At 39.7% G+C, this 21472-nt stretch overlaps 1 protein-coding gene across 2 annotated transcripts in view; it reads left to right on the forward strand.

Moving 5' to 3' along the window:
* TBC1D9 (TBC1 domain family member 9) overlaps positions 1 to 20416 on the forward strand; it is an 83805-nt gene extending 63389 nt beyond the window's left edge. For both annotated transcript variants that reach the window (XM_030564486.1, XM_030564487.1), the window contains 9 exons: positions 213 to 342; positions 4068 to 4166; positions 4280 to 4348; positions 5884 to 6124; positions 7102 to 7167; positions 10064 to 10150; positions 12030 to 12104; positions 12231 to 12331; positions 18199 to 20416. In XM_030564486.1, the coding sequence (XP_030420346.1) occupies positions 213 to 342; positions 4068 to 4166; positions 4280 to 4348; positions 5884 to 6124; positions 7102 to 7167; positions 10064 to 10150; positions 12030 to 12104; positions 12231 to 12331; positions 18199 to 18924 (1594 nt within the window). In that variant the 3' untranslated portion in view covers positions 18925 to 20416. The remainder of the gene's footprint in view (positions 1 to 212; positions 343 to 4067; positions 4167 to 4279; positions 4349 to 5883; positions 6125 to 7101; positions 7168 to 10063; positions 10151 to 12029; positions 12105 to 12230; positions 12332 to 18198) is intronic.
* Positions 20417 to 21472: the final 1056 nt, after the last annotated feature.

A 21472-nucleotide genomic window follows, 5' to 3' on the forward strand; every position in this document is an offset into this window, starting at 1 on the left:
ATAAATGTGATTTAGGTTAACAACTAATGCAGCTCTGGCGAGAAGTGGAATGTTACAAATTGGCAAAATAGGTCTCTTTGTCCAAATAACGGAATAATAGAGTGGTCTGATCGTACGTATGTAAAGTCAGTCTATATGTAACTGCTACTGATCCTCAGAAAAAAGGTGTCCCAACTTTTCTCATTTAGATTTTTTTCTTCTCTCCCATTGAGGTATTTGGACAGTGTGACTAATAAGGACAGTACTTTGCCACCAATCCCTCACCTTCACTCACTACTCAGCGATGATGTAGAGCCTTATCCTGAGGTGGATATTTTCAGACTCATCAGAACTTCCTATGAGGTAATTTAGGATTTTGACTAGAACTGCCTTCAGGACAACAATTCTGTTTCATGAAGGATTTTGAGATATTGAAATCTGGCTTTATTTTGAATGAGAGCAAAACCTGAAAATTTGCAAGTTCTCCAAAGGAGAATTCTGAACATTATTGTTTTGGATCAATCAAAGTATTTCATTTTGATGTAGACTTATTTTATGTTATAACATGTAATGTCATACAAAATTTTAAAAAATGAAACACAAAAATTGTTTCAGAACAAAAAATCCATGTTTATGTTCCCAAAATGTTGAAACAGAATTTTCCAACAGAAAATGGTTCTGTCATTTTTTCCAACTAGTTCTAATTTTGACATCGGCATAAATAACTCAAAGTTGGAAAACTTCTGGCAAAAACCCCAATAACAGAATAACTAGTCAATGTTCATAAAGTGCATAGTAAAGTCCAAGAAAAAATGGACTAAACTTTGCATATCAAAAAACTAAGGATTTTTGTCTAATCCTTTAAATTAAATTTTACACAATAAAACAGAAAATATCCCTGACACTTAACTTTTAAATGCTGATTTCAAATTCCGGACCAACAAGAGGAGCGCAAACTCTCCTTTATGGGAAATTCATTGGTTCTTTTCTTCCGTGTGCCATGGAGAACTAATTGATATTTTAAATCAAAATGTAAGATGATCCTAGCCATTTAAAACCCCGACAAGTATTTCAGATTTTTTCCCTATGTCCTCCACGTCTCTGGAAGAAAAAATTACTTTTTGAGCTATGTAAAAGGCATCAGAAATCTGCTGCCGGCTTTAGCAATAGTGAATTCCACATTGAGGGTGAATTAAATCTGAGGGTTGTGAGGATGGGGTAAGAATACAAACTGGCAGTGGAGGGGTAGACATTTATGTAAAGCTGCCATCCCATTTTTGCCTTGTTTTGAATCCAACACCATTTAAGAAAGCTGTTATGGCCTTGAGTATATTTAGATGAATAAACTGGCCTCATGCATAGCCACAATCTGTCTTTTGTGGGCATACGTAGTACAAAAGTTCGTAGCTCTTTCTAGTTGAATAGAAACTTACAGGAACGAGGCCAAATGTATCCCTAGTGTAATGGCACTGAAGTCAGTGGAATATACCAGAGATAACCGTGCATCTTTTTTACTTGTACTCTATTTGAATGTAGGCTGTTAAATCAGCTTGCAGTATATATGTTTTGATGGTGTTATTTCCTGGAATTAAACTGCCACGTTTTTCAAGAGATAATGAGGGCCCTCTGTTATTCTGTGACTCTTACGTTTCTGGCCCTAAGTTTGTTGTACCCAATTGGGATTGGGGACCCATTGCATTGGGCTTGGTATAAATATAAGAGAGACAAATTTGTTGTAAATATTGGGAAATCTCCAGCTGCCATTGGGCTAACATTTATTTACTGCATTTTTAGTATTTTAGCTTGTCATAGGCACATGGATAACAATGTAACCCTTGTCACTTGCCCTTTATTAAAAGCTGTATAAAAATAACGAGATGTACTGTGAAATGTGACTGTTTCTGCTTTGGCATAAGGGATATGATATGCTTTTTGTTCCAGAAGGAAGGCAAGCTCTATCTGAACAACTATCCCATGACACTTGTCTTGGGGGAAGGGAGGAGGGAATGATGAATCTGAAAACTCAGTGAGGGAGTACTATTAACTGAAGCATAATATTTAGCCATTTACCACACTGTGCTGTGATCCTATCCAATCCCATAAGCTAAGGAGGGTTGAACACTTGGACAAGAAACCTCTAGTGAAAACTCAGGTGCTGCAGGAAATAGTGCTGACAATTCAGTGGGTAGAACTCTTTCCTGAATCAGTATTGAACTAATGCCCGAGCATGGTGTATGACACAGGAATAGAACATTGTACCATTGTAGGTTTGGGGTATTTTGGTGTGTTTGGGTTTTTACAGAGGGACTTTGCACTTAAAATATGAACAAATGCTTTTTATTTTGCCAATGATTTTCTTTGCTATTATTGAAGATGTTTTGTGTTTTAATAAATCCAGCATGTCGTTTTATCTGATCCCATAATAAAGTCACAATCCACAGTGTTTGGTATTACTCTGCATTACTGTAAAAGGAATTGCAATCCTGCAAACTTGTTGCACAATTAAAGAGCTGGGGTAGCATTTCCAAAATTGCCTAAAGTCCCATTTTCAAAAGTGACTTAGGACTCATTGATTTAAACTGGGACTTTAGCTCCCAAATGCCTGTCATTTTTTTAAAATGGGACCTAGGTTCCACATTCACTGGGTGCTTTTGAAAATTTCACTCTTGACTTTTTTTTTTTTAAAGATTTCCATACTTTCACCTGCACTTTTGTGTTTAAAAATACTTGTAACTGTTTAACCAGGCTCCTTAACTGTCTGTTTTTCAAAAGGTTTCCAACTGTAATTGGAAAATTAACAAATAAAGCAGGGAAAACATCCTGCTACTTCTAACATGATTTATAGATGTACAGATGATACAGGAATGTCACAGCTTGACATTAGTTGATTGCCTAAGAATGTATTAAGTTGATACCCCCCACGTCCTCACTCTGGAATGCATATCACAATCTGATCCACTGGCAGCAGCAGGCTCCTCCATGACTTTTATGTGTGGCACCCTAGATGGCTGGCTTTATTTCTTGTGCTAAAAGCTGGCCCTGGGTTTCTTCTAAGGACATATTACAAAGATGTTCATGTTGGGGAAAATCTCTATTGAAAGTGCATAGAAACAAATCTGTGCGACAGAGGTTCATGGATGTGAGAGCATGAGCCAGTGCTGTAGGTCCACTGAACGATGTTCTCAGTATTATATTTTTGCCCTCACTTTCTTTCACCTGGCATGCAGGTGTAGCATATTAATGTACTTTGGAAGTTATGCATATGTTGAGGAGAGAACTTTGGTCTAGTGGATAGAGCACTGGACTAGGATTCAGGAGATCTTGGGTCTATCCTTTCTCTGCCACTGACCAGGTGAGTGACCTTGGGCAAGTCACTTCACCAGTCTGTGCCTTGGTTTCCCCACTTGTCAAATGGGACTATAATGAAACTCACCCCCTTTGTAAAGCACATTGCTCTCTTCAGATGCAGAGTCCCATAAAAGAGGTAGATAGGTATTAACTTTTGAAAATGGCACTTAAGTTTTTAAGTCATCTAAGCACTCTTGAAATTTTTAGCCATAGTATGAATTTCATTTCTCACATTTGGATTTAGACAGTTGTTTGATAATATACGAACTGCTGTCTCGGATCAAGCCAGTGACCCATGTAGCCCAATATCCTGTCTCCAACAGCGGCAAATAACAAATGTTTCAGAGGAAATCGAAAGAAATCCTGCGTTAATAGCTATGGAGTAACCTGCCTATAGGGGAAGTTTCTTCCTAAGCGAACTTCTAACTGATGAGCATTATGCCCTAAAACATGAGGGTTTATATCCCTTCTGAAGTGCTTGGGAGACAAATGGAAATGAAATAGTGGAGGAAAGAAAATCTAGTAATAAATTCCTGAAAATTCAGTTATTTGCAAGTAATATGTTTAGAAAAATGTCTTTAATGTCACTCAATGTTTGTCTGAGATACTCATCTTACATCATTTCTGAACACTTACAGAATGAATTGTTTGGGTTTTTTATTTTTTATGCATAAATAGAAAACAAAGTATTCCAGGTACTAGCGCACAATTGAAAGGATCCATTTTGTCCTCCTTTTTAGAAATTTGGAAGTATACGAGCAGATCTGATTGAACAGATGAGATTTAAGCAAAGACTGAAGGTGATCCAGACTCTGGAAGACACCACTAAGCGCAATGTGGTAGGTCCTTGGAAAAACATGCTTGCTAAGATCAATTGATTTCTGAAATAAAAATATCTTTCACATGGCACATATATAGGAAGTTTTTAATTGTTAATGTTACATTTCCAAAGGTGCGAACCATTGTGACTGAGACTTCTTTTACTATTGATGAACTGGAGGAACTCTACGCTCTTTTCAAGGTAAAGCTTGTAGTCAAGATAAGATCATGTGCATGCAGGAAAAATAAACATTTAGATTTGACATGAAAACTGCTGTCTGCTAATGAATTGATCTAAATTTGTGAGTTATTTGGTGTTGTCGTGTGCCTTGTCATAAACTGGAATTTGCAACTAGATATCATTGAAAATACAAAAGAGCCATTTTTAAAAACTAAAGAAATAATTATTTTGCTAACTAATTTGATTAGAAAAAATGTATTATCCTGAGGACATCAGTTAGTAGAAAAGTAAGGAAAAGACAAAATCCTGAGTCACAGTTTCAGCCAGCTTCCAAAAACTTCTTTGTCCGTCTACCTGATTTGTGGGCATAGTTCTGAAAATCTGGCCCCCAAATATCTTCTTTATGCTAAATTTTGGATAGCTCGTAACTTTACGTCACATGGTACTTGCTACCTGCTACAATTGATGGTTTTAATTTATACTGAATCTTCTGTAGTTTGTCTTGCTGCCCAGAGGCTCTCTTGAAGTAGTGTTCTAATAGTAAGTAAAAGCTGGGGAGAAGTAAGAATAGAGTCATAGATTTCAAAGCCAGAAGGGACCATTATGATCTGACTTCCTGCATACCACAGGCCATAGAATTTCATGCAGTAATTGCTGCCTCAGGTCATAAATTCTGGTTAAACTATAGTATATCCTTTAGAAAGATGTTCAGTCTTGATCCTACAGACTTCAAGGGAATCCACCATATCTCGCCGTATGTTGTTTCAATTGTTAATTATCCTTGCGGTTAAAATGCCTTATCATTGCTCAGTCTGTGAGTGACACACACTGCAGTAGGTTGTCTTCTCTTGATTGGCCAGGATTGAGTTTCTTAAATATTCTGGTAAAGGGATGTATTTTCTCTTTGAATCTCCTGTAACTAGTCTCAATACTTAACTACAGTCCCAATCGTGCAATATGATTCTCTAGACTGTATCCTTGCCCCTGAGTATTCTCAGGACTGTGAAATTGGTGAGATTGCGAAAGAGTGAAGGAGTCCAGGATCACACTGCATGATCAGGCCCTATTTCCTTGCTTCTGCCCCCCATGAAAACAATTTGAAAGCCCTTATTGACTTCAGTAGGAGCAGGATTAAGCACTAAAATAAAGCAAGTATTTCTGCAAATGCCAAGTAAATGTTTAACCTAAAGACAGCAAAATTCTGTTTTGACAGGTATCTTGTAATCAGCCACTTTACTAACGTGAAACAATACATAGTTGTGAAAAAACAAGATTGAGCGTATCAGATCTGTGTATATATATATTTGAGTCACATCTGCTTGCTTCTTTGACCAAAAAAATGTTTACTATTTTTTTTTCCTGGGGAGCAGAGCTGAATTCTTTTCTGTTTCATGAAGCATTCTTTTCTTTTTTTGTAAGAAATGCCAATGCTCGTCAGAAATGAACCTGCTAAACTCAGATGATGTTGTTTTAAATGTATTTATTTCTGTGTTGGTGATATTGTTGAGCTGTTTACAGAAATGGTGGCAATCTTGCAGCATTTGCCTTCTCTTCAGGCAGAACATCTGACGAGCTGCTACTGGGGAGGGAACAGCAATGCATTTGACCGCCACGACCCCAGCCTGCCGTATCTGGAGCAGTACCGGATTGATTTTGAGCAGTTCAAGGGAATGTTTGCGCTTCTCTTTCCTTGGGCATGTGGGACTCACTCAGATGTGCTAGCTGCACGCTTATTCAGACTTTTGGATGGAAATGGAGATTCTCTAATCAACTTCCGTGAATTTGTCTCTGGGCTAAGTAAGGAGAATTTAATGAATTAACCTGAGAAATACTCAGGGTTACTCAGGGTGAGCCAGCCTGTCAGAAATCCTGATGTTATACTGACTGTGACTGGCACTAGTTTAATATAAACAAATGGAGTTTAGAGAGTTACAAACATTAAAATTATAGTTAGAATAATAATATGATGTCACTAACATTGGTTTCCAAAGAGGAAAAGGTTCAGGCTGGCTTGGTATTCTGTCCAAAAATCTTTCTGCATTTTTGGTTTTATGCTTCCAGTAGATTGCACTCGTTGATATTTGCCAAGAAATATTTGCTGTTTAATTCTACTTAATGGCATTAGGTTTTCCTAGTCAGCTGTAATGTAAAATAAAGCTCCACCTAAATGAAATTATCTAATTTTCTAAAGATACATAATATAGAATATCTAAATATTTTTCTAATAAAATAATTCCAACATCTAGTGAACTGCCATAGAGTACTTGAATTTCATATTACTCGTTTTTCTGCAAGCCAAAGAACATTTCGATTGAGGTTAACATAATAGCAGAGACTACTTTTATCCCTTGGTTACTCTTTGATCATGATCTTGTTTTCCTGGGTCTTTTCTAGCAAACATCTAATTGAGCTAAATCCTATGATCTCTTTATTTGGCCACAGTTTGTGCAGTTGAGGCTCACACAAAAAAGTTATTCTTAAACAGAAAACCCTATGGCCATCAATGTAGTAATGTGATGATGACTATTTTTGAGAGCTGCAAATGTAAACACTCTTCTAGTAAAGAAGTGAGTTAGTGTTTAAACCACTCAGAGTCAGGTGGTCTGTGTTCTTTTCCTAGTTCTACCACAGAGTAGAATCCCTCTGTGATCTTAAGCAAGTCACTTAACTTTTCTCTGTTTCAGTTTTCCTATTAAAAGCTTAATTCATAAATGTTTGTAAATCTCTTAAGAAGCTGCTAATAATACTAACATGTTCAATGGGATCTTGTTTAGGTACAGCATGTCATGGAGATCTTACAGAGAAACTGAAGCTGCTCTATAAAATGCATGTATTACCTGGTGAGTAAAAGACATTTAAAATAGCTGATTTTTCAGGCAAAAGAGAAAATTGGAATATAGTTACTTACTCTCCATTTTCCCAATTAAAAAGACTTCTGGTTTCCCAGCTAAAAATAGAGTGAAATTTCCTTTAGATACTAAGTACATGCAGCAGTCAAACAGAAGAGCTTCTGTCCTCCCCTCACCATGAGTCCAGGAGATCTTCATGCACACTTCAGTCTTCTGCTCTGCTCATCATAAATGGGCCATTTTTATAGACATTTGCTTGTTTTCCGAGGTGTTAGTGGCTGCTGTTGTGCTCATCAAGTTGGGTAGTGTAACTCCACTGACTTACTATGGGTATCGCATCAAAGAAACTAGTCCTGTCTGAAGCCAGGTCAGCAAGGTACCTAAGCCTGTGCATAAGTTTAAGCATGCAAATAGTCCCATTGGCTGCATGTGGTCAAAGTTACGCATATGCATAAGTGCCTTCCTGAAGATGCATGAGTGCAGCAGGATACTTAAGGAGCCCTTCGTCTCTAATAAGTACTGCCTCTGGGGCAAGCTTGAATGAAGATACTCATTAGTTGCTCAAATTATTTAGGACACATTTTTATTGAACTACAAATCAAATCAAACTAACCATAAGGCTGAAGTCCTGGTAGCTATGAAAGTGGGAGCACTTGGTTTGCCTTTCCAGCCTGTGATAGGCTATGGAGGCCGTCCTTTGTTTCCAGCAAGCAAGGAGTTAACTCTGTGCTTAGAATTCACACACATGTAAAGAATAATGCTGCCACAAAAAGGCGAGCATCCTTTTGGGATATATTAGCAGGAGTGTTGTAAGCAAGACACACAAAGTAATTCTTCCACTCTACTCTACGCTGATTAGGCCTCAACTGTAGCATTGTGTCCAATTCCGGGTGCCACATTTCAGGAAGGATGTGGACAAATTGGAGAGAGTCCAGAGAGGAGTGACAGAAATGATTAAAGGTCTAGAAAACATGACCTCTGAGGGAAAATTGAAAAAACTGGGTTTGTTTAGTCTGGAAAAGAGAAGACTGAGAGGGGACATGGTAACAGTTTTCAAGTATGTAAAAGGTTGTACAAGGAGGAGGAAGAAAAATTGTTTTTCTTAACCTCTGAGGATAGGACAAGAAGCAATGGGCTTAAATTGCAGCAAGGGAGGTTTAGGTTGGACATTAGGAAAAACTTCCGAACTGTTCAGGGGGTTAAGCACTGGAATAAATTGCTTAGGGAGGTTGTGGAATCTCCATCATTGGAGATTTTTACGAGTAAGTTTGACAAACACCTGTTGGAAATGGTCTAGATAATTCTTAGTCCAGCCATGAGGGCTGGGGACTGGACTAGATGACCCCTCGAGGTCCCTTCCATTTCCGATTCTATGAATAGAGTAAGAAAAGTTTACGGATGAAGGGCCAAGTAAGGCTCTGAGAGAATACAGGAAAGTCTAAATAAACAGCTGCTTACTAGTCAGGAGCACAGGTGCCAACTTTTATGTGGTAAATAAGCAACCCGACTTTCACAATAAGCCAAAAACCAAGCTAATCCCATTTCAAAACAAGCCAATCCTAAGAACCCCAACACTCTGTGACTGGATCCTCCCAGTGTGCAGTATGGGACTGGGGTGAGCCTACTGTGCACCCCGACTCTCTCTTTCCCCCCTGCTTGACTCCCTTTATCCCTGTTTGCTGGGAACCGATCAAAAAAAAGCAGCAAAGAGGAGGACAGGTAAGTCCTCTAAGAAGATAGAGCATAGCCCAACTGATCCGTCTCTTGGGGCTCTAAGTGACACCAGTTTAGATGGATCAGTGGTGTGAGTATAAGTCTAAAAGCTTTTGTGGGTGTGGGAGTCAAACTTGCATCTCTCAGTTTTCCTAATACACATGCCAGGCTCAAACTAAGGGCAGGCAGTCTGGCTCAATGCCAGTAACGTGTATCCACTGAAGAGAGAGGATTGCCCTCTATCCAAGTGATGAACTGAGAGGTGTCTTATCCCTCAGTGAGGTACCTAGCTCATCTCCCAACTGCTCCAGGATTGAGAAGCTCACTTCACATGCGCACAAGCCAAACCTTTGATGCAGAAATAGTTTCAGATGCACAATACAAGTTAGGATATTAAGCAAAGCATTCGGTTTTTCTCCCAGGAAGAACTTATTAGAACGAAAGATGGAATCCCTTAAACACAACAGAACTGCCACAGTCGTACTCTGCTGTGGTGACTAGAGAGGTGGGGAAGTGGGATTGGGTGCAAGGAATCCATACCATTGTGAGCCACAGAGTAGTGTTTTGGAATAGCTCTCTTATGACAGCAGTGTAGTGCAGGAAGGGGAGGGACAAAGATCCATTACTCTGAATCAATGGGTCAAATCCCCCATAGAGGGCAGGGAATAACAGCAGCCACTCATACCACTTACGGGCTGAAGTACCTGCTCAGAGAAACTGCTCTGGACCCTAAAGAAGAGGACAATTCCTTCCCTAAGACCACAGGGATCTCCTGTGTAAGACCCTGTACAGCCGACAAGTGCTTTGATTTTGAGGGTACATAGGTCGGAAACATCCTAGTGACTCAGGCCAATGATGCATTTAGTGCATGTCTTTCCAGTGAGTGACCAGTACCAGAATCTTCAGGAAGAGGTACAAGAAATCTGTGTAGTGGACAGTTATGAAATAATCTGCCCACAGAAGTAGTTTCTTCCTAACCACATCAGGTAGTGGTTGGCTTCTCTCTGAAACATAAGGGGGTTGAGTGCTTTTTTTACTAACCTTCTCAAGTTTGGATATCCTCATTATGTGGTACTACGCTTCTAAAATGTGAAACTCTACCCTGACACAAATTTACTTTATTTTTTAAATTTTTTTATTAAAAACACAGTCATTTCTTTCTTTCATCACACAGATCCATCCCCTGAGCAAGAAGAGCCAGATTCTGCTTTTGAAGCAACTCAATACTTTTTTGAAGACATCACACCAGAGTATACACATGGTGGGTGACTTTTCTCTGCAAGAGCATTATCTTGTCTTTTCATTGTTTTAAGACCCTAAATATTGGTTAACACTAATAACCTTTCTTTTAAATGGCTACTTTCTCATTGGATTAAAATGAAGAAATAAAATATTTTATGTAAAAAGAAATGTATATGACTAGTGTTTGTTATCTGTGATATCTGTGAAGATGTCTGTGTTTTCAATAAGGCCTTCCTTAGATGCTATAATGAAGAATTCCTCTTGGGGTAATGCCATCAGTGTGGTGGTGATGGTATGTCACAAGTTCAGCATGTATGACTTTGTGGAGGATCAACATGAGTGTGTTGGGCTGTGAAGGGAGTAGAATCTTGTTTAAATGTGTTAGTAAGAATTGACAAAAGTGGCAAAACAATTCATGATGCATATGGACAGTACCCTCTGAGAGAGAGAGAGAGAGGCTGAATCTGGCTATAGGGTATAATCTCTCCATGGTGTGCAGAACCTTCACAAGGGCTGATTGGGGATAAACATGAGCATAGTGCCTGTGCATCCCGTGTGTGTTGTGGAAGGGGTCCACTGCCAGCCTGCAGATCTTATTTATTTGGTTCCAGTGGCTTCAGCACCCAATGCGTTTGGAAGAGTGGGGCTGAAGATGGAACAGCAGCTGCAGATATTAGGGTCTTCAAAATTTCATAACATAAAATGCGTTCTTTAATCTGCATATGCATCGTATTTTACAGATAAACCATTTTGGCAGTGTTTTAATCGGTCTTTAGATGCTTTGAGTGGAGATTTCAGTGAAGTCAATAGGAGCTGACTTAGGCTAATGCCGAGAACTTTTAAAAGTTCATCCTTTGTCACTATTAAATTTTAAATCCTCTGCCTAAAAAAAAGCTTATGAAATGGCTGGAAGTCGAAGCTAGACCAATTCAGACTGTAAATAAGGCGTACATTTTTATCAATGAGAGCAATTACCCATTGGAACAATTCACTAAGGGTTGTGGTGGATTCTATATCGCTAACCATTTTTTAAACCAAGATTAGATGTTTTTCTAACAGATCTGCTCTAGGAATTATTTTGGGGAAGTCCTGTCTCTTGTGTTACACAGGAGGTGAGATTAGGTGATCATAATTGTCCATTTTGGCCTGGGAATCTATGAAATATAGTGTGTACCCCTGTACAGGCTTGGATGAAGAGAGAAGCTATAATAAGAAACCTCTCAAATCTACTTAAAATATATTTTTAATACATTATAATACAACAACTTCTGAAGTCTGAAGCTTTCTGTGTCCCTCATTAGGAAGCAGAGAATCTCTGCTTTCCAGTGGCTTAAAGCTTCTGGTTCCAACCCTGAAGCGCCTGGAGATATTGGAGGTTACATGTCACTGTTTCTGAGGACTGAACATTGCCCCTCATGCACAGTGGGTTTCTGTAGTTTTGGGGAAAAGAAGAAAACATTTTTTTTCTGAAGGTTGTTTGAAACTGTAGCTGATGATTCATTGGAATGTTAGAAGTGGTCTCCTGGGAGATTGCTTAGTGGACAGTGTGTATGAGAAGCAATTAGGTGTACATTATAAATGTACTATCATATGGATATCACTGTAAGCAGATGGTAGTGATATTTATTTGGTGGATTCCTTAATCTTGGCCCTGGGCATTATATTGTACACAAAGATGGCCCTTGTACATGTCTTTATTTTATTAATTACATGGAAGCAGATGTAAAAATAAGCAAAAAATTGGTCATAGTTTAGTCCTCTCGTTCTTGACTATGTCCTTTCATAAATGTAAAACTTTTTGCTTATTCTACTTTGTTTTGCTCTGTAAACATGAATACAGTACACATGCGTATCTGAAACTACACTAAATCTCTCGTTTTGTAAATACTTCCCAATAGTTGTTGGCATTGACAGCAGGAACAAACAAGCGGCAGATGATGGGTTTGTTTCAGTGAGCCTGAAACCAGACAAAGGTACATATTTTCTCTGTATATTTTACTGCTTGAAAGATGAATTCTTTTGAAGAAAGAATAAATGCTAATGCAGGACCTCATGATAGACTTTGTCTTCCTCTTTTCTGGCCAATTCACTGACATTAGGTAAGAAAAACTCACAAGAAAATCGAAACTACCTAAGAATGTGGAGTCAAGAGAATAAATCCAAAGCAAAGAATGCGAAGGATTTACCCAGACTGAATCAGGTAAATTCTGTTGACATTTAGTTATTTTTCATAAATGCCAGAAGTTTGGCCATATTCATTTTGGCTTATATAGTAGGTTGATCAAATATTAGTATTCAAATTGCAGGTTCATATGACAACTTGATTTAAAAATATTGCAAATATTAGAATGGCTGTTTTGGGGTGAGGAATGGGGGGAAGAAAGTGCGCAGGTTGGTGATATTCAGTATGAGGCCATCCGAACTTCTGTTGGGAGTTAAAAATAAATGGTACATCATTCATGTATATCTGTGGAATTTAAAAAAAAAAATGCTTTGGAAGGAGAGTGCCAGTTCCAGAAATTCAAAAATAATGATCCTCTGTGTCCTATTGACAGATTCTTGTGAGGGGAAAAACTGGTTGACTGTTTTATTCCTTAGACCCACAGAAGTTAGAGATTGTAAAGACTATGGCCTGGCCTACACTAGAAAATTAAGTTATCTGTGTTGCTTAGGTGTATGAAAAATCCACACCCTGAGTGGTGCAGTTAAGGTGACGTAATCCACGGTGTACACGGCACTAGGTCTATAAAAGAGACGTAGCGTCTACATTGAAGCGCTAAAAGGCACAGTTGCAGTTATGCCGCTATAGTGTTTTACGTGTAGACATAGCCTTGTTGGGCAGCTGTTCCTTTCATGAGTGGGCAGTGAAGGATTATTCTCTATAGTAAATTGTCCTGTGTTTTTGTCCAATCCATGTTTAATTTTTTAAAGAGATGAGACTTCTGCCATTTCCATTGGGAGAGGATTCCACAGTCTAAAGGTATGTCTACACTACAGCTGGGAACATGCTTCCCAGTGCAGATAGACACATGCTATCTCTGATTGAGCTAGTGTGCTGAAATAGCAACGTGGCCTCAGCGGCACAGGCAGTGACATGAGCTAGCTGCCCAAGTACAAGCCTGCCCAACACCTTGAATATGGATTCAGGCAGCTAGGCCTAGCCACCACCCATGCCACCACATACATGCCGCTGTTGGTAGCAGGCTAGCGCAAGCAGAGCTAGCGCATGTCTGTCTACCCACAGTGGGAAGCATGGTCCCAGCTGCAGTGTACACACACTCATATAGCCTAAATACTACTTCTTTTCATCCTATTAATTCTAGTTATTCCCTCTTCAGACTATCTTATGCAATATATTTCTTACCTCCATGTCTGAGTACTTTGTTTTGAAGACTGAAACTCTGTTTATCTGGATTACCATTTTCAATCAACGGAAGATCGATTTAAATTTCAAATCAAAGTGATTAAAATCACCAATTTAAATCATGATTTAAACCAGCAAGCAGGAAACCTGGTACTTTCTTAGTTACTTTCCTAAAAGATGATTCTCATTGGTAACTATTAAAATATGGGTTGATTTGCAATTAAGTATGGTCTTTACACTAAATTTGGTGCTTCCTTTTGCTAACCAGAAAAATACTCTACATCTATACACATTTATTTAAGCACTTATGTGACCTAAAACACCCCTCAGATCCACAGTAACAGTGTGTGTACCCTAGTATGTGATCAAGCCAACTGCAACCATATGTGCATTCAGCCACCATGAATTAATAAAATAGAACACCATGTAGTTAAGGGTTAATTGAAAAGCAAGCTTTTAGAGGCAAGGTCAAAACTAGCTGGCCGTTTCTGCTAATCTGAATGGGAGGCAGGGCCGGCTCCAGGCACCAGCATCCCAAGCAGGTGCTTGAGGTGGCAGTCTGTGTGTTTTTGCCCCCAACCAGCATGCCAAACTGCCACCGCGGACGGCGGAGGCAGTCCATGTGCTGTTAGGGCAGCTTGCACATTTTCGTGGTGGTGGCAATTCGGTGGCAGCTTCTATGTTCATCTGTCCACGGCGGCGCAGCTTCTGTCTTCCAGCTGAAGAAAGAAGCTGCCGTTGAATTGCCGCGCCGCAGAAACGCGTGAGCCGCCCTAACGGCGCACAGACTGCCTATTCTGTCTGCGTTGGCAATACAGCGTGCTGCTTGGGGTGGCAAAAACAGTAGAGCCGGCCCTGAGGGGAGGAGGGGAAAAGCAAGTCAACAAGTGAGACTGAAAACCTTGGTGGATAGAAGGGCGCTTTTGATATAGAAGTTTGCTAAAAGTTAGGAAAAGTGATGATTTAGTAGGGGTCATTATGACCTATGTGTTTTATAGCAGCAAAGAATCCTGTGGCACCTTATAGACTAACAGACGTTTTGGAGCATGAGCTTTTGTGGGTGAATACCCACTTCGTCAGATGCATGTAGTGGAAATCTCCAGGGGCAGGTATATATATGCAAGCAAGTTAGAGATTAATGAGGTTTGTTCAATCAGGGAGCATGAGGCCCTGTTCTAGCAGTTGAGGTGTGAAAACCAAGGGAGGAGAAACTGGTTCTGTAGTTGGCAAGCCATTCACAGTCTTTGTTTAATCCTGAGCTGGTGGTGTCAAATTTGCAGATGAACTGAAGCTCAGCAGTTTCTCTTTGAAGTCTAGTCCTGAAGTCTTTTTGCTGCAGGATGGCCACCTTAAGGTCTGGGAGGTTGAAGTGTTCTCCTACAGGTTTTTGTATATTGCCATTCCTAATATCTGATTTGTGTCCGTTTATCCTTTTCCGTAGAGACTGTCCAGTTTGGCCAATATACATAGCAGAGGGGCATTGCTGGCATATGATGGCGTATATTACATTGATGGACGTGCAGGTGAATGAACCAGTGATGGTGTGGCTTATCTGGTTAGGTCCTGTGATGGTGTCATTGGTGTAGATATGTGGGCAGAGTTGGCATCGAAGTTTGTTGCATGGATTGGTTCCTGAGCTAGAGTTACTATGGTGCGATGTGCAGTTACTGGTGAGGATATGTTTCAGGTTGGCAGGTTGTCTGTGGGTGAGGACTGGCCTGCCACCCAAGGCCTGTGAAAGTGTGGGGTCATTGTCCAGGATGGGTTGTAGATCCCTGATGATGCATTGGAGGGGTTTTAGCTGGGGACTGTATGTGATGGCCAGTGGAGTCCTGTTGGTTTCTTTCTTGGGTTTGTCTTGCAGTAGGAGGCTTCTGGGTACATGTCTGGCTCTGTTGATCTGTTTCCTTATTTCCTCATGCAGGTATTGTAGTTTTGAGAATGCTTGGTGGAGATTTTGTAGGTGTTGGTCTCTGTCTGAGGGGTTAGAGCAGATGCGATTGTACCTCAGTGCTTGGCTGTAGACAATGGATCGTGTGATGTGCCCGGGATGGAAGCTGGAGGTATGAAGGTAGGCATAGCAGTCGGTAGATTTTCGGTATAGGGTGGTGGTAATGTGACCATCACTTATTTGCACCGTAGTGTCTAGGAAGTGGACTTCCCGTGTAGATTGGTCCAGGCTGAGGTTGATGGTAGAGTGCAAGCTGTTGAAATCGTGGTGGAATTTTTCCAGAGTCTCCTTCCCATAGGTCCAGATGATGAAGATGTCATCAATGTAGCGTAGGTAGAGAAGGGGCGTGAGTGGACGAGAGCTGAGGAAGCGTTGTTCCAGGTCGGCCATAAAAATACTGGCATATTGTGGGGCCATGCGGGTGCCCATAGCGGTGCCACTGATCTGGAGATATATATTGTCATCAAATTTGAAATAGTTGTGTGTGAGGATAAAGGCACAGAGCTCAGCCGCCAGTTGTGCTGTGGCATCATCAGGGATACTGTTCCTGACCGCTTGTATTCCATCTGTTTGTGGGATGTTTGTGTAAAGAGCCTCTACATCCATGGTGGCTACGATGGTGTTTTCTGGAAGGTCACCAATGCATTGTAGTTTCCTCAGGAAATCAGTGGTGTCACGGAGATAGCTGGGAGTGCTGGTGGCATAGGGTCTGAGTAGAAAGTCCACATATCCAGACAATCCTTCAGTGAGAGTGCCAATGCCCGAGATGATGGGGCATCCAGGATTTCCGGGTTTGTGGATCTTGGGTAGTAGATAGAATAACTCCCAGCTATCTCCGTGACACCACTGATTTCCCAGACCTTAAGGTGGCCATCCTGCAGCAAAAAAACTTCAGGACTAGACTTCAAAGAGAAACTGCTGAGCTTCAGTTCATCTGTAAATTTGACACCATCAGCTCAGGATTAAACAAAGACTGTGAATGGCTTGCCAACTACAGAACCAGTTTCTCCTCCCTTGGTTTTCACACCTCAACTGCTAGAACAGGGCCTCATCCTCCCTGATTGAACTAACCTCATTATCTCTAGCTTGCTTGCATATATATACCTGCCCCTGGAAATTTCCACTACATGCATCTGACGAAGTGGGTATTCACCCACAAAAGCTCATGCTCCAAAACGTCTGTTAGTCTATAAGGTGCTACACGATTCTTTGCTGCTTTTACATGAGATGTGTTTTATAGAAGTTGGTTATAAAAGACTAGCTAATATGGTGTATTTTGAAGCAGTCCTCTGAAGCCATCTTGAGAGAGTTTTTTCCTAACACTTTTTCTCCCCGGTGGGTGAGCAACTGGCCCTTGCATACCCGCTGTTAATTGGTCAGTACTGTTCCAGATGTTAGGTAAATATCTGGAATGTTCTAAACCTATTGCTTATGTTTGTGTGTGCTTAAGTCTAATAAACTGCAGTTTTAGATACAGCATGCTTACTTGCATTAATCATTTATCAGATGGAATTGGTGTGGTCCCATTGATTTATTCCTGACACCTCATGGAGTGAAACAGTTAAGTTACCCCTGCTGTGGTTCTAAAAACCCTGGGTAAACAACACATTTAAATCAGATTCTTAATTTTTCCTTTTTTTATGTTACAAAATGGTGAATGATGCTTTTGTTATTTATTAGATGGTTAATTTTGTACTCATGTATTATGTCAAGCTGCATTTGGATGGAAATTCGAATTGTTTAAAAATGCCCTAAAACAGCATTTTAAAATTGTTTAATAACCAGTAATTTTAAATGCAAAGCATGTTTTGATAAACTTACTTTTCTGTCCTTATGTATCCACCATATTTAATATAGTTTTGTTTAATTAATGAAAACAAAGTTTTATCTTTAGTTAGTGATTGAACTGAAGTTTCTGGTCACAATGTCCTTTAAGATTTTTAGAACTAGTAGATCTCATCCTCTCACACCTTGTTTTTATTCATAGATTGGTAAAGGGAAAAGCTTTTCCTTTTTTTTCAGAAAATCAATTTCTGAACTTCCAGTGAACTAGACATTGAATTGAGTTGAACTACTTGAATAAATTAAAATGAAGAAAATTCTCTGCATCTGCAGAAGAGGCAATCACTGTCAAAACTGGTTTAGCACTTCAGAAAATTCTAGTTCCAGGTGGTTAGCCAAGAACTTCCACCAGCTCAGTGGTTTGACTATTTTTTTTTAAAGTATTTAATTTAAATTTAACAACAGATTTAAATTAAAAAAAATCTGATTTTTTTAAAATTATTTTTAATATTTATAATTTATTGATTTTTAGCAACCCTGACACTCCACACCTTCATGTTGTTGGAATCCTGTAGGACACATGCTCTACTTTTAATTCTCTCCTTTATGGCTTGATGAGAACTAAGATTGGGGCCACTATTTTCTGGTCAGAAGGGTAATTGTGAGCAACCAGAAGCACTGACTCTCCACCACAGTCGCTTAAGGCTAAGGCAGGGGAACCTGTACTAGCCTGGGAGGTGGAGAATAATTCAATCCAGCAATTTGGTGGAAGCATCTTAGAGAAATACATAATTTTCTTGAATACTAGAAAATATTCTAAAATATCTAGACTACTTCTGACTTCATCATATGAACTACTTGATCCCCAGTGTCCCACACACATTTCTTTAAACTGATTTATACCCAAATCTCAAAGACTATATTTGCTGGAATTCCTTTAATTAAAATTAATTCTATCCTCTACACTTAGGGGCAATTTATTCAACTGTGCAAGACAATGTATAACATGTTCAGTGAAGACCCCAATGAACAAGATCTATACCATGCCACTGCTGCTGTGACAAGTTTGCTTTTGGAGATTGGTGAGGTTGGTAAGCTCTTCACTGTTCAGCCCCCAAACAGTACAGACAGTAGCAGTAACAACTGCAGCAAAGCTATTCAGAGTATGTTGTTTCAGAAGAAGGGGAGCCAGCAGTATGATTTTGACCAGCGTGAATCCTTTCAAGCCAGCCTCATTGCTAATGAGGAGGAGACAGTTTGCCCTGATAACGTATTGAGTGTACAGATGGAAGACATTAAGCTTGAAGACTCTTCTCCCAGGGACAATGGAGCTTGTTCTTCCATGCTTATTTCTGATGATGATACTAAAGATGACAGCTCCATGTCCTCCTATTCAGTACTGAGTGCAGGCTCGCACGAGGAGGAAAAGCTCCACTGTGAGGACATAGGTGAAGATACGGTTTTGGTGCAAAGCAGCCACAACACTTCTCTGCGTAGAAGCACTAGCATTGACAGAGACTGGGCCATCACCTTTGAGCAATTTTTAGCCTCTCTCTTGACTGAACCAGCGCTGGTGAGGTACTTTGACAAGCCTGTGTCCATGATGGCTAGAATTACTAATGCAAAGAACATACGAATGATGGGCAAGCCAGTAACGTCCACAAGTGACTATGAGATTGCTACTATGTCGGGATGAAAGGGCAGTCAGGGAGTCTTTTATTTTAGATTTTTTATTACATATTTATTAGTACCTGACACAGGTCCTGGTATTTTAAACATGGTAGCTTTCACTAAAGTGAAAATAGTGGGGTGCAGACATAACTCCCCTGAATTGTAATCACCTTTTGTGAGAAATGTTACAAGAATGCACCTTTTATTCAACATACAGAAAAAATACAATTGTCAGTGAAATGTGTGTATTATTAACCCTGCTGTCAGTGTAAAAATGGTAAAGATTAGTTCTCAATTCGTAACTCTAAATGGAATGACAGATATTTGTGTACGTTTTAAAAACAGACCTATCAAAAAGGCCTGATTCTTGACAAGAAATGGGAGATCTCTAAAATTTAAAGGGGACACTCAATCTGTATAGGACCTGAAAGAAAAGTAAATGCCATGCAGCATCCCTGGGGGATATCTGTTTTTCTTTTGAGACTAATGGTTTTAATGAATGCTTTGATTTTGTGTTTTTTAAATATATAAAAGACATCCTCTCGAGATATTTCCTGGGACCTGCCTTTCTTTGCTTAAGAAAGTTATAGACTGGTTTCTCAACAGATTGGGAGTATCCCTTTTTTAAAGCGGAAAAGATGTTTTTAAACATTAAATATAAAAAGTACTTCTATAACTGGATCTGCAGCGTAGTTAATATTATTCAGCTCGCAAAACTAACCTTTACCACCAACCTAATAATATATCCTCAGTAATGTAAGAAATGAAAAACCTGCATTGCATATGTCTTCATTTACAGCACTGGAAAGTAGAAATAATGTAAACTGAAAAAAATCTGCAAGATAATGTAACTGAATGTTTTAAAGTCTTATTGAGAACACTGTCACTCTATATAATATGAATATTATCCTGTATCAATTTACTGAATATGTTAAAATGAAAGCTGGAGCACCTGCACTTTGAATCCTTGCTTTTTTATACAAATATTCAAGATTTTTTTTATGTTGCTAACTGTTTTCTAATTCAGTTATTTAGTTCAGGATCATTCCGACATGCCTACATTTTATTTGCTGTCTTCAAAATCTTTTCACCAGAAAACTGTTGGGTTTCTTTTATACTACTGTACATTATGTCCATGTAACTGTTCCATATTTTGATACCCAAAGCTGCTGTTTAATTTATTTGTTTTAAAAGAATCATTTAAAAACTGTCAATGTGGTCTTTAACCACAGATAAATGTGAACAAATAAAATACACTCTGCAAAGAATGTGGTTCTTTTTTAACTATTAAACCCATGCTAAATGGAAAATTAGCTGATTGTATTTTTACACAGCTGTGCAGTGGAAATTCCATGAAGCAAATGACTTGGGATCTCTAACTAATGATTTCAGAACACAAAATGTCAATTGTTTCATGACTTCATTTTATTCAATATTTGTGTGTTTGTAACAGGAATATGCTGTGATGTAACAGTCATTCAGCAGAAGTTTCTCACTTTACAGAATGTCATTAAACATTTTCCCTGTTGTGTTTGAACTTAGCTAGAATTATTGTGGTTTTTTTTTTTTAAATATGATTGATTTTATAGATGTGATTTTTTTGCTGTATATTTCTAAGGCACAATTTGATATGCACTCTTCTATTTAAATTACAAAAAAGATGATTTTTTTTGTTTAAAAGGTACAGATAAGCTGACTTGCCAAAGTTATAATGTTAGCAGAACAAGTATGCATATGCATTGTGAAATAGACATTACTGTATTGTGACAAAGGCAGCCCCGACAGTCCTGTTGGGTTCCGGGAAGTGGGCGCAAGCCCACCCACAGCTGAAGGACTCTTCCCCCAGCCCATGTGGAGGATCCACTGAGTCCAGGACACAAGTATGGGAGACAACAAAGAAAACAACAAGGACAAGTGTGAGGGTCAAAAATAAGGAACCTGAAGGGGACACTGAGTAGAGAGCCCCAGACAGCACCCACTGCTCCTCGAAGGTGTCAAGGAAGCCAGCAGATGCCGCACAGAGGAACTCTGCCCAGATATGGGAGCGGAAAGTGGAATGGAAATAGGCCCCACAGTCGCAGAAAACCCCCACAGCCAACATCCTCTCCCTGGTGTTAGAGATGGTCACTTTAGCCGTGGCTAAGAGGAAGTTGAAGAGGCGGTCCTATGACTTTGTGGGGCCATGGATGGGATGTCCATATATCGGGGGGGTGGAGTGCAGCCAAAACCACAGGAGGTCCAGGAGGAACCAGAAGAGGGTCTGCAACCTGGCGCACTCAAGGTAGGTGTGTGCCAGGGTCTCCCTCACGCCACAAAAGAGACAGACATTGGGAAGAGGATAAACTGTACCAGGTACACGCCCGTGCTCATGGATCCATGAGGAGCCCTGGAAGGGTGGTCCTACTGGAAGTTGGGAAGTGGGTGGATGTAAGCCCAACCACCGAGAAAGGCCCCTCCCCCAGCCTGAGGAGGAGCTATTTAGCCCAGAACTCAACCAAAGTTGGGGGACAATGAAGAAAAAAAACAGGAACAGGTGTGGGGGTCAAAGGGCCAAAACTAGGGAACCACAAGGG

The sequence above is a fragment of the Gopherus evgoodei genome, chromosome 5 (assembly GCF_007399415.2).
Source record: "Gopherus evgoodei ecotype Sinaloan lineage chromosome 5, rGopEvg1_v1.p, whole genome shotgun sequence".
NCBI lineage: Eukaryota > Metazoa > Chordata > Testudines > Testudinidae > Gopherus > Gopherus evgoodei.